Raw genomic sequence first — 13,628 nt, forward strand, 5'->3', positions numbered from 1 at the left:
GTCATATCTGTGGACTACCTGTCACTGTACTTTATCTTGTCCCAGGAATCTAACAGGTAGTCAGAGAGACTTGAACCTTTTAGTTTTTAAGCTTCAGGGGGTCACGTGTCGGGTCGACAGCTCCGCACCCTGAATCCTGATGAAGACGCTCCGTTTCGTACCGTGAAGGACGACACGACACAGTAAGTGCAGAGTAATTCATTGTCAAATAGCAGAAAACAAAACAACAGCCACACGCTACAAAGAGAACAGTGGTTTAAATAATGTACACCCACCTTCCCAAAACCCCCCCCGCCTCTCTGACCACACGTGGTGACACGAGCAGAGCGCACACACATCTGAGCCTCACACACAGGTCTTCAAGCAGTCCAACTGTGCATTGTTTTTACTGATCACATTCATACACACACGCACACACGGCATCATCAATAAAACAAGTCATCCATGTGCTCTATTGCTTTAAGCCGACTCGTCCGCTGTTGGGTAAAGCATGCGGAGCAGGAGCGTTCCCGTGACGTCCTGCCACAGAGAGAGGCTCCATTGCGTGCTTTTCTAAAATGTGCTGAGCTTCGCCTACACACTACCTGAATACACCAAGTTTTATATTACAGACAAGAAGAAAACCCTTCAGACTGAACCGTTACGTACGGAAGCCCATTCCTGCCCGGAGGAGAGACGAGACGTCAATTATAAAATACCAGGTCTCTGATCTCCGAAGGGATCTTTTAAAGTTAAAATTGTGTAAAACTCAAAATATGGTCAAAGTTTTGAATTCTAAGTTATGAGATTTACAAAGTTAAGACATAAAACAGACAATTTAAACAAAGTAAAAACTACTAGAGGAATCCAAAGATTTAAGAGAGTAAGTCAAAGTTTGACTTGAATTTTGACCTACTGCTGCGAAATTCTGAAACGTATTATAATTTTATTTGACCATTCCTCCTGTTTCTGGGGGAATGGGCTTCCACAGTTAACCCTCATGTGCCAGGACGCAGATGAAACAACGTGTGTGGTCCGGGCTACATTCACACAAACAGCATTTTGGAATTATTGTGGCAAAAAAAAAAAAAAAAAAAAGTTTTCTCCATGAAACTTCATTTACATTCATTTTAAATGACAGCATTTTGGATATTGTGTTCACTGGAAAGTGTTTAGCCCTGTGCCTCTGAATTTAAGGAGTGACTCCACACTGATGTGGAGTCACTCCTTAAACACGCCGAGTGCCTTGAAAACAAACAAACGCACACATTCAAGGTGACAACCTGATAAAAGCAATAAGCTTCCCGCTATTACACATCAAAATATATATATATTAAAAACACTAAACAGAAATAACGTCTCGTAAGTCCATCAATCAAACCAATCCAATGTCTAGTGAATGCAGTACGCCAAGCAGAGGCGGAGATTCCCACAAGAAACTGAACAGAGGCCTGAGGGCGGCTGCTCAGCATCGTGTGGCGAGTCTCGTTCACACTAAGCAGCTCAACCGTGTCCCCGTTACTCTGCGTGATTCACCCAACCGTTTTTTATTGGGAACGATTTTCGACACGAGGTTTTGCTTTTTCTGCTGCATCACAACAAGCTCATCAGCCCAGCCTAAAGCGAAACACCGGTACCGAAAGAGCCGCAGCAGCAGCAGGCGTCCGCACCACAGTTTCCAGTCTGCGTAACACCGACCGGGTGGAGTGGGTCACCCTACAAGAGTCGCATTAGTTGAAGTTTGAACGGGAAGACGTATTGTTTCACGATGATCTGGGCTTTCCCACCCTGATGACGTGTTCATGGCATTAAAATAGCAAGACGCAGACATTTGTGCGAGGGCACACGTGAACTTTTCCAGTCCGATAAAAACACAAACTAACGAGCTGCAGGCCCGGCTGTACTGGAGTTGGATCAAGCATCACATAAGGTGCTAAAGGTTATTTGAACATAAGTGGGTGAAAACGTAACAAGACTCTTGTGTCTGTACATCAAAATGCATCGTTCTCATATATTCACGCATATTAATCAAGCAAACCTTGCAAATATCAATCTATAAAAACGACATCTCTAAGTTCCAAGAAGTGACGTGACAGAGAGATCAAGCAGAAACACCATTCAGCTCACAGTCTTTGGTTAGGTCACTTCAGAGAAGTGAGCTCTTGTAGGAAACCCCGAGACACATTTGGACAGAATCCCTGAAGAGCACCTGATTCACAACAAGTGACGGCTTAATGCAGTGTTTGAGTTGTTGAGTCTGGAGTGGATGTCCTGGTTTGGAAGGACAGGAGCCCTTGGTAGGTCCATCAGGCTGGTGCTGGTTTATAGAGAGGGAATGTAAATGATGCTGGTATCAGGAGTGAAGACATCCCACTGCATCCGCTGGTGAAGAAGGCAGGTGGAGAGAATCCCAGTCCCTTTAATCCCAGTTCAGTCTTCACGCGTGAGCAGGAAGTAGGAAGGTACCCTCGGAAGCGTCAGAGAAAGTGAAGACCCGCAGAAATGAAGGCAGCAGCAGTTCCTATGGTTGAAAGCAACGGGTGAATTTGAGCCCCTTTTATTATTTGCTGAGTCCCGCGTGACAAGAATCCTCATCACTCAGGTAACAGAGAGAGTTCTCCTTTCAGGGCTCAAGTTCCTCAGAGAACAGGGGTTTGGACGACTCGTTCAGGTTTCACGGTGGACTTGGTTAACAGCCTGTCTGAAGCTGTTCATCTCTTCCCTGACTTCATGTAGGACGGTATGGCTCCTCGAGCAGTCAGGCCCTCAAAGCGTTTGTAGGTGTAGTTGATGAAGACCCAGTCCTTGTTTTTCAGGTCGGCCTCGGTCTGGTTGGACACCGGGGTGACTGGAGGAGGAGGAGGACAGGAAAGGTTTTCAATCGTTTCAGATAAAATATGAAATATGTGTTCAACAGAAACGGCCAGCATACCTGTCGGTGTGAGAATATCGGAGTCCGGGAATTCATCAAAGTTTGAGGTGTCGTCGATGCTTTTGATCTCTATGGGAATGGCAGCGGGTCTCTCTCTGGAGAACAGATCATCAGACCAGTTAGAGAAAACCGTTGGACACGTTGCCAAAGTGAAACTTAGGAAGAAGCCGAGCGACAATGAGCAGATCGTCTGAGCAGGCTAACACAGAACGACTCATTTGGCTGGACAACTAATTACTCCTAAGTACCTTAAACAGATCGAATCGCAATAAAGAAAACTGACATGTTGGGACAAAGGTGATGTTCAAATACAGCAAAGTGCTGAAAACTGATGTGCAAGATGTAGAAAATGCAGCATCACCTTAAACAACTTTGAAGCATCAGCCAGATTATTTATTTTATAGCATTAAGGTTCATTAAGGCCAGTTCTCTCTCTGGTGGATTGTGCTTCTCGGTTACAGCCTCTGTATAGTGGGGGTGTTGTTCAAAAACCACACTGGTTGTCTGGTCCCTCGTGTATTTTTAATACAACTATTTTTGGGTGTCTGTTTCTGTTCTGTGGTTTTATTTACACAACATTTAAAATTAGAGCAAAAAAGGCTTCTTTCTCTAGAAGCCTACAGACCAGACTGCTGGGCAGGACAAAGCCTTCCAGTCCGGCAGACTGGAAACTAGCCTGGTCTGATGGGATATGTTCTATGGTAACTGAAGTCAGACTTGCGATGCTGCTGAAGCTGCCCAGTACGACCACAGTCTGAAGTGTTGGCCGCTCGAGGGCGAGGCTCAGGGGCACCTCAGCTGTGGTCACATCTGCACACTATGATCAAATGTATTTTTAAATACGCTCAGTCATTACAGACAGAAAACTCTGGAGACTAAAACGAATCCGTTACAGTGAATTTAGAACGCACACATTTGGGAATTCACCGAGGACACGGTCAGTTACATCCCAGTCAAGGCACAAACAAAGAAAGGCCATCTGCACACAGGCGCAGTTATAGTGTGTCCTGCACAGGTGATAAGTGTCCCCACCTGATATGGTCGTAGTCCACCCCCTCAAAGAAAGGATTGGACTTGATCTCCTCCACCCCTGCAGCACCAATCCTGTGCTCCTCCTCGCAGCAGAACCTGCTCACAACACGCGTTCACTTAATATCAAACACAAACTAGTTGAGGTGCTAATCGATAACTAAAACAATGCATCTGCTGTCAATATACAAAACAAGTCCAGTCGCTGATATCGCTGACCGACAGGCTGGTGCTTAAATTACGACAGCACAGGTGACGGCAGACGGACGGAGGCGTGTTCCCACCTGAGGATGAGGTCTTTGGCCTTCTCTGATATAGGCACTTCTGGAGGGAAGGTCAGCGTCTCTCGCCAGTTCATCACCTTCCTGTACGTCTCCTGAGGCGTCTCTGAGCAGAACGGAGGGTAACCTGCAGACAGCGAGGGCAGCAAAAACACCAACAACCAATCATTTAGACCACATCTGGCCTGGTCCAAAACCCCTGCAGGTAAATAAGGTGGACACGTCTCTGAGTCATTACCTATCAGCATCTCATACATGATGACACCCAGGCTCCACCAATCACAGAGCTTGTTGTATCCATTTTGCATGAAGACCTCTGGAGCGATGTAGTCGGGGGTTCCCACTGTGGAGAAAGCCTGCCGGGGAGGAAGAAACAAGTTAGAGGCTGTGACATTAAAGCTAGAATGGGAATTATTTCCGTCAGCTATGTTGAGGGGAAAACACTTTATGAATGTGGAGTAATATCCCAAAACATTTCAATAAGCTTCACACTATGAGCAGTGAGGTTTTACACGAACACGCTATTTTCGAACATTTTGGGTAATTTGATCTCAACTGAGTTTGAATTGTTTTTGTTTTTAAAAAAGATTTTAATGTTTTGTTTCGTAAATAAAAGCTGAACCCAAATGGATGCGATCGGGGACCGACTCAGATTCAGTGAATGCTACTGAATAACATTATAAATCCAGACAGGCGGTATATATTTGAGAGTTGAATCATTTGTGGGCCTGAACATTTTCAATAACATTGCCAGTATGAGAAGCTTTGCTACTGACACCCAAACTATACTTCTATAAACAATAAGCATGTTCATGTACAGGACTCCCTTTATTTAACAAAAGAAGCCGAACAGCTAGGGCTGAAACGAGTCCTCGAGTAACTCGATTACTAAAAATCATCGATTCAAATTATTCGCGTCGAAGCTTCGTTTAATCCATATAATTACGTACAGCGCACTGTGTTTCGCACGGATGATCATTACAGTCGCACGACGCGCTGACGCTGTGTGATCAGAGACGTTCAGCGTCTCTGGTGGGATTGAGGAAGAGAGGAAGCAGCGAGGGGCAGGGAGAAGAGACAGGAAGTGTCCGTGAGAACTCTGCACAGTGCGTCTGTTGTAAAACTGAACCAGCCGGCCACAACAGCTCGACGCCTCCGCTTCAGTCTCTGCATCCAGGCCGCAGGCTGCGTTCATTATGGCCGTATGTAACGGCTCGTTAACCACGTAAATCAATGTGGTGGCTAGTTATGACGTCCCTGGGTTAGCTGGGTTTTTTGTTCAAGATATTAACCACAGAAACTAAAATGCTGCAGTGAGTCTGAAAGCCTGAGCTTCATTCATGTTATTATGACAGTCACAGTTCCTGTCCGCTCGTTTCTGTCTCCTGCAGAAACCACGAAGAAGACAGTGAAGGCTCACGTTACTCCTGAGCTGCAGTCAGGCTGAAACTTGTAGTTCTGAAACTTGAGTATATAATAAAATAAAGCAAAAGCTGTTTTTGCATTTCAGAACATGTTTTCTTTAAACCCAGAATGTAATACGGCACTTAAATGCACTGAATGGGTTTTTGTTCTGACAGATAATATTATTGTATGTAATTTAAGCAATAAAAATGTAGATTTTTCTATAAAAGGAAACCAATGAGTTTTCTCTTTTGCATATTTACTATCGCTCTTTAATAAAGCAAAAGTATTTCCTACCCGATTAATCGATGGAATAATCGGTAGAATGCTCGATTACTAAAATAATCGATCGCTGCAGCCCTACAAACAGCTGAAGAAGAACTTTGCCTAAACGAAATACAGTGGCGAAATGTGGAGTCAAGTCGCGAACTATTAATCAAGTCAACAAGATTACGACGCCAAGTCTGTGCTACAGACAAACTTCAGCTTCAGACCAAAAAGGTATTGGGGTGAGATACCCTGCCTTATGGCACCATCGACACGTTTTCTTCTAAATTGTGCTGTATGCGTTCACACGTTGAATGTAGAGCCGGCTCTTGTGCCATGTGACCTGTTCAGACCTACCAGCTGCCTCCTGTTCCTCTTCCAGGTCTCTGCTTTCCTCTTGGAGTTCATGTTCTGGAAGGCTGCGGAGACACGACGGCTCAGCGTTAAAAGCAAGCTGTGACCCCACTGACGCATTAAAAACACCCGAATCTCTCATACAAGCCGACGTGCTGCATCTTGGACTCATTCATGCTTCATTTTAGCCAGAAAACAGTTTCACAGGGATTTAAATATAAAAATGACATGAACAAATACAGTTGAAATAAATGGAAGGGGTTGCCTGACTTTGCTTACTGAGGTCACTGGGCAGGCTGTGGTTCAGGTTCTTGTAGAACTCGGTACGGTGAGCCCTCTTCAGCCCCGTGCACAGACCGAAGTCCGACAGCTTCACGTGACCCTGGAAACGCAAAACACACCATCAGAACTACTGACGCCTGCAGCGCGCACTGACGTTTCAACAAAATGAGCCCACACTCAAGCTTAGGTGCTGGAAGCCAAGTGGGCACACTGTGGACACCATGAAGAGCGAATTAAAGTATAGTAAGGCTCTGTGTATGCTACGAATGCAGACTGGGGAGGGTAAGAAGAGGGGCCGGGCCTGGCGGAGGACAGGTTTCACGGTTTCCTTCAGGTGTCCTTCTCTACTTTCTCAAAAAGGTCCATCCCTCTTTCCTGGTTGTGTGACAGTAAACCAACACTATCAGCTTCACACAATCACGTAGGAGGACTACCTGAAAAACGACCGAACCTCCAGCTGGAGCGTGACTGGATCATTTCAGCATGGTTTGAATAACATGCCAAACACCACTGAGCACAGAGGGAGCTCCAAACTGATCTGACATGATGCAATAAGCTGCTGCAGTCTAACAAAAAATGAAAATGGACACAATCACGGTGGCTCACCCTGGAGTCCAGCAGCAGGTTGTCTGGTTTGATGTCTCTGTGAATGAAGCCCAGCTGGTGGATGGAGTCGATGGCCAGCACCGTCTCTGCTATGTAGAACTGAGTGGCCTCTTCTGTCAGAGTGTCCTTCTTCATCAGCAGAGTCATCATGTCTCCTGCACCACAACAGCAGAGACCTCAGTCACACTAGCACTCGTCGTGTTGTCTCTGCCGACGGGTCAAACAGCTGTTCGGCTGCCTGTGCACCGCTTCGTTCAGAAAACAAAAAGTACTGCAGAGGTACTGTCGATATTAGGACGAGGGGCAGACATTTCTCAGTGTTTAGTAACGTTTACAACAAAGTTTGCTGTTACTCGTTTTTGTAAAAAGAACAAGAGAAAGAGAGTGAAGGAGAGAAATTAAACTTTATTTTCTGATTATTTCAATGGTTACGTTTTAAAACACTGTATACTGTGTCAGTCTCCTTTTCCTCCTTTGCATGTTTCAGCCAGTCGACAGAATCACTCTGCTGTTTACTTGTGTGTGAAAATTGTGTTTCAAACGACGCCACCGTTTTTTTTTTTTTATCAGCTAATTCTTCAGATGTGGTGGAAATGCAAACAGGAACTGTTAGTTCCTGAGCTTAGCTCTTCCGCCACGATGCTCTGTCCTGGTTAGAAGTGAGTCAGAACACCTGTGTTAAGCCGAAGGTCAGCTGGCTTGTGATCTGGTCCCCCCGTTGTGTGCTGTAGGGTTAGAGGGTCATACCTCCAGGCAGGAACTCCATGATGAGGTAGAGGTTCATCTTATCCTGGAAGCTGTAGAACATTTTGACCACCCACAGGCTGTCAGCCTCTACCAGGATGTCCCGCTCAGCACGGATATGACCGACCTGACCAACAGACAGGGACACACACACGGGTTCAAAGACGCCCAACAGATGCAACAGCAGCTTCACAGTGTGTGTGTGTGTGTGTGTGTGTGTGTTTCTTGCTGCCTCACCTGCTCTTTCTCCAGCATGTCAGCTTTGCGGAGGATCTTCATGGCATAGACGTGACCGGTGTCTTTCTTCTGCACCAGACGAACCTGGAGGCAAACACAACGACGCTCATACAACCTGATCAAGGGGAAACACGACACTGAAAAACAATCATACCCAAACTAATAAGAAAACTGAGCAGAACTGCGGCTCTGTGCTCTCATTTAAAGGAACTCTCTGATCACAGTCACTAGCCAGGTTTCCATCCAAATGTAGCGCAAATTTTAACTGAATTTCAAGACAATCAGCAGAAGAAAATGCTAATTTATGCGTGTTTCCATCCACTACTGTTCGTCGAGATAAACAGCTGGTGGAGCCGGTCCTCCAGCCGCTGCCGTTAAAGCGTCGCAGAAGAAGAGGACGCAGCGAGACGACGTCATTAAAAGAGCTCCAGTGGAAGCTCAGACGATGGGAAACCAAGTGGAAAACGTGACGATTCTGTTAGTTAATGTGAGGAAGGTTACAGCCTCCTCATCGCTCCACACACATCTGATGTTTTCAGCTCTTCACGCTTCATGGTCAGCAGTTATTCACTCAGTCTGTTTCCACTGCGCTTTCCCACCTCTGACAAGTGTAAAAACTTTGAGATATTTTGAGTTTTCCCCGAAATGTCTGAACCCTAACCCTGTTTACCAACTGTCAACAAGACAGAAAAGCACTCCTCTCGACCACTGGGCACAAACAGGTCATATTTACTGACTAGCTCAGGGTATTAACAGTGTGCTCAGATATTACAGTGCATATACAGAACAAGAACTTATTATAAGAGATGATATAATATGTTGTCCTCTGTGTGATCCAAGAGTCTGCAGGTGTGTTGATTATCAGATGGCTGGGATCACAATGGCACACGGGAATCGTGTTCCAAGTATGTATATAAAAGGGTTTTACCTCTCCGAAGGCTCCTCGACCAATCACCTTCAGGGACTCAAAGTCCTCCAGACCCAGTCGAGTGCGTTTCAGACGCAGAAACTCTGTCTCTTTCCTCGCATGCTGAGAACGCCGCATTCGTTTCTGCAGAGCACAGACGCCACTTTTAAATGCATCGTTCATAACTGTATATTTTTAAAGCAATAAGTTCACTATTGTACAGTTCCTCCAGGAATTTAAGATCTTGTGATCGCAGTGCAACAGTTTTTCTGTCACATGTGTAACGCACATCGGCTCAAACGCTTGTATCATTATAAACGTCACAGTTCTTTCAAAGGAAATAAACATCAAGCAGACATCCAGCCAACGCTGCGACAGCGACTGAAAACAACCTCAGGTGCTTCGAGTGAATTCGGTGTGCGTTTGTCGCTCACCTCTTCATCAGCCAAGCCCTCCTGATCCATCACCTTCTCCAGCTTCTGCTGCCTGAAATGACAATCTGACCATTACCACTGTTGTACAGCCACAGAGGAGTGTACGCACATCCCTTTATATCAGTTATCTTGGCAAGAAGCCGGCACACTTTACTGATGCTACCAAAAAACAGTGATTTATAACTATGACGTTTCTGAACTATTTGACTGCATCCTTATCTCAGAGTGGTCTTGGAGACTACACATTTCTAACAGAAAGCCTGTGTTGCAAGTTTGAAAGAATTCCCGCAGATGAGCCACCGGTTTAATGTCTATATTTTTCTAAATAAATGACAATAATGTTGTTAACTTCTGTGCTTTTCATACAGTGACCCTCAAACAAAACATATATACTGAATTTTGTGTACAGTTACACTCCTATTCAGTGGGTGATTTGTTTAACAGGGGGGGGATGGCCCAATGGGAGAATTATTACATTTTGTTGGAGCGTTTCAATTTTAACCGATCAGCCATTATGGCGCTGGTTTAGTGGCCCGCGACTCGAGTCAGTGAGTGAGGTGCACACACACACACACACACGAGTCGGAGAAATTATTTCACATGGCGTGCTCTAAAAAGAGAAAAGTCGACAGCGGAAACTGAGAAGTTTTAATCCAGAATTGACTCTTATACGTTCAGTCTTCCCACAGGCTGCTCAAAACCAGTACGTCTCGTATGTTCAGAGACCGTGGCGATTACTAAAATGTGAAGCGCCGCTACGAGACAGAGCAGGTTAACAAGGGGGACGGGTCATTTTTCTAACAGGGGGGCTGGCAGCCTCACCTCAAATTGCCTACTGCTCCTATTATCATCATCATCATCATCAGGTGACTGAAATCTGCATTAAAAATAAATTAATTACCCAGCAACTTGTCACAACAGGAAGTGGCCTTGCCTCAACTTAAATCTGACATAAGCCACACCCCTGATGACCCCCCCCCCCCAAACATATACAGTATTTGTGAGTGCATAAAGTTATAAGCATAAGCAGCAGTCATCTTTCCGTTTCACTGTGAATTAAATTCTCAGAACACTTTAGTCTGGGATTACATCATCGCGGTCATCAGAAAGTCAGTGTGCGGCCACGGAAAAACTCTGCATGTAGATCTGAAACTTGTGGACGTTACCTCATCTCTCTCTCCTCGTGCTGCGCGATGAGGTTACTGTAGAAGTTCTCCAGGGTCACTTTGGCCATGGTGACCCGCTCCTTGGTGTGGTTACTCATGGAGGAGCACGAGCTCTGGCCGGTCATTGCCATGCTTTACCTGGAAAGACACGCCGACAATGAAGTGAGCAGAGAGCGTGTCCACAGTACAATACATCCCCTGTCAGTTCGCGCTGCTGGAAAGACACGCACATCCAGACCGCTGCCACACAGCTGAGCAAAAACACTGCTCCACTGAGGAGTGAGAGGTGGGACAACAGAGGGCTGAAGGAAACAGTGCAAAAAACACTGAGCTGAGCTCTAAAAAATGTGAACTATGAAAGGAGACGACTGTTGGCCCAACAAATGAGGAAGGAAAGCGGCTGGCTAAGCTGCCCGAGCAGAGCAATGATGATAACATTGTGCAGTTATGAAGAAATGATGAGGAAATCTTTTGCAATTTGTGCAAGAACTGATGGAGGAGTCATTCTGTGTGACAGACGGGGTTTTCAGGCGAGCCGAGCTCCAATATGTTTCTAGATTTAATGCAGATTTAACACAATCCTTCAGATAAATGTGTTATCTCACTTCATTCACTTGTACACTGTACATTATGCAATGGTGGACTGACAATGGAAGATGGAAAGATAACTGCACAGTAGGTGCATTCATAGCTGCAGCCTGTACAGTTAATGTGAAGTTAAATGTGTGAATATGGAGCCTACACAGACATAGTAACTGCTGAAATTAATATTTTAACCAAAAGCTTTTGGCAACACTAACCCAATTTTGGCATTTTGTGCTGTAAATGTCAGAAAAAGTAAGAACTGAAACAGCATACTTGGAAGGGTTAAGTGTAATCTAAAGCAAAATAAATTCATAAATTCAGATTTCATTCATGCAGTTGGCATCGTCTCCTGGTTCATTAAACAGATTTTATTTTCTTTGTGTACAAAAGATGTTAAATTAAGTGACAGATTTAATATAGTGCTTTTAAAAGTCTCTCTCTAATTCATCTTAATACCATACACTGAAACTAAGTTATCGGAAGCTGTAAAAAGTCCACTGAACCTGTCCTTTACGTTGGACTCGTAAGACCGCTGTTGTGACTTTTCTGTACAACTGGCTTTGGCGCTTATTCAGAGAGGAAACATAAGGGTATGGAGTTAATACACACAATTAATCTGTGGTGGTGTTACTGGACAGAATTTGGCACGGCTAAATTACAGATCATTAAATTAATTACACTTTAATACACATTTTCGTTGTTCTTTGAAATACTGATCTCTCCATATTAAATACTTCAGCCATCGTTTGCATCAGTTAATTAATTGTCTTATATGCGTTTGACATGATACAAAAAGCATTTACTGGCCTAAAAACAGTCTGGGAATGGCAGTAAACTAAATTGCAAAAGTTGCAGTGTTAATTGGAAAAGCAGTTACATGAATTCTGGATGTAGGCAAAAAAAAAAAACAACGTAGTTACTGATGATAATATCATGTGTTCAGCGATCCGTGTAATGTGGCCTTAAGTTCCGTTTTAACAGAATTTAAACGAGAGCTCATCGTGTCGTCCTCCATAAATAAACGAGCCCTGCAGTGTTGGCGGCTACTTTAGCTCGTTTTGTTCAGCTCTTCTGAGAAACACACTGACCCAGCCAATGTCAACAACACGTAGCTAACAAAGTTGTCAGTTTCGGTTGCAACGTAGCCATACGTGCCATGAACTACCAAAGAGTAAAGGATTGTGAATAGAGAGTAATTTCACCACTTAACGTACTTTAACGCAACCTTAGTTCAACTGTAGTTAAACTACTTTTAAGTTGGCGTAGTTTCGGTTAACCTATAGCCTCATAAACAAATGATTTAACCTGCTAGCATTAGTTAGCTACCTAGTTAGCTATTAAAGTTCCTTCTGCGTCAAGCCAGACAGGAACAGTATGAATAACGCCGGATACTTCCTTCAAAATAAAACTGACACGCTTACAGGAAACACAGTTTCACATGCTGTTCGTTATTCTGACTTTTATTTTGAAATCTCTTTCGAATATCTCGATTTCCATTTTCACGAACTTGACAGCTTTGAAGTTAACCAAAGCGAATAGCTAAGGGAAAGTTAGCTAGTAAACGTTAGCTACTTATCTATGCTAAAATAGCCCGAGTAGTTTGTTTTGAAATAGAACATCACAAGACAGAGGGCGTTCACGATTCATTTAGTAGTACAGTTAACTAGAGAAAACCTCCAACACATCGCCTTCTGTAGTCCTTTTATTCTGCATTTTTAGAGTCGGTCTTTGTTCGCTTACCTTGGTCGAAGGTGCGGTATCTAACTGCCGTCTCTTCCTCTGCTCCGCGCCGTGTTGCGTCACCGTCAGTCTGGGCTCAGCGCGACACCTAGCGGCCAAGATGCTTATGACCTTCTGGCGGTCACTCCTCCTTCCTCTTCTTCAGTATTTGCCACAGAGATATTTGTCTACATTTGCGAGCAGTGACGCATTTCTGGTAATAACCACTGTGTAACCAAGTGCCCGTAAAGAGCGCATGCGCGTGGGGGGGGTTTCCAGTCCCACAGTTGCACAGATGATTTGATAAGCAGGATGCAGTATTAGTTACAATCAGATTAATAACATTAATAAACACATTCAATTATCTAGAAACACGAAGCTCTACAGTACATAAAAGAGACATACCATGATATTATTTTGAATGTTTTTTGTCTAACATGTTTAAAGATGGAACATTCCTCAAAATCTTTCATGAAATTATACAATATTTGATCTTGATCTTGACAGTGTCAGATATTATTCCTACCAGTCCCATCAAGAAGAACAGATTGTTAATATTAAGTGATAACCATCTGTGGAGGCCATAACTTTGCATTATGAATAATAATATTCATGGAGAATCCCACAGGTCACAAACGTATTCACGTCTGATTATCGTCAGTTCGAACCCCAGCCTGTAGGCACATTACTGGCCGCCGGGAA

At 44.3% G+C, this 13,628-nt stretch overlaps 1 protein-coding gene across 3 annotated transcripts; it reads right to left on the reverse strand.

Annotated features, from left to right (window-relative positions):
• Positions 1 to 182: 182 nt before the first annotated feature.
• stk38a (serine/threonine kinase 38a) lies at positions 183 to 13,092 on the reverse strand. 3 transcript variants are annotated; one of them, XM_044212851.1, is made up of 14 exons: positions 12,948 to 13,092; positions 10,623 to 10,760; positions 9,457 to 9,508; positions 9,044 to 9,166; positions 8,116 to 8,199; positions 7,882 to 8,005; positions 7,135 to 7,289; positions 6,526 to 6,628; positions 6,250 to 6,311; positions 4,460 to 4,577; positions 4,225 to 4,348; positions 3,944 to 4,039; positions 2,912 to 3,006; positions 183 to 2,827 (listed from the first exon to the last, which is right to left on the reverse strand). In XM_044212851.1, the coding sequence occupies exons 2-14, from the start codon at positions 10,751 to 10,753 to the stop codon at positions 2,691 to 2,693; spliced, it is 1,404 nt and encodes a 467-aa protein (XP_044068786.1). In that variant the 5' UTR covers positions 10,754 to 10,760; positions 12,948 to 13,092; the 3' UTR covers positions 183 to 2,690. The 3 variants fall into 3 exon arrangements, with proteins under 3 accessions (XP_044068786.1, XP_044068784.1, XP_044068785.1); XM_044212849.1 differs by having other exon boundaries at positions 6,517 to 6,628; XM_044212850.1 differs by lacking the exon at positions 12,948 to 13,092 and adding an exon at positions 12,882 to 12,906 and having other exon boundaries at positions 6,517 to 6,628.
• Positions 13,093 to 13,628: the final 536 nt, after the last annotated feature.

Source organism: Siniperca chuatsi, linkage group LG10, assembly GCF_020085105.1.
Source record: "Siniperca chuatsi isolate FFG_IHB_CAS linkage group LG10, ASM2008510v1, whole genome shotgun sequence".
Lineage (NCBI taxonomy): Eukaryota > Metazoa > Chordata > Actinopteri > Centrarchiformes > Sinipercidae > Siniperca > Siniperca chuatsi.

Excerpts from the sequence above, each read along its gene's own strand:
- stk38a (XM_044212849.1), bottom strand. The coding sequence starts at position 10,753 with ATGGCAATGACCGGCCAGAGCTCGTGCTCCTCCATGAGTAACCACACC. Across the intron at positions 9,167-9,456 it reads AGGGCTTGGCTGATGAAGAG|AAACGAATGCGGCGTTCTCA; the intron begins GTGAGCGACAAA and ends TGTGCTCTGCAG. Across the intron at positions 4,040-4,224 it reads GCCAAAGACCTCATCCTCAG|GTTCTGCTGCGAGGAGGAGC; the intron begins GTGGGAACACGC and ends TGTTGTGAGCAG.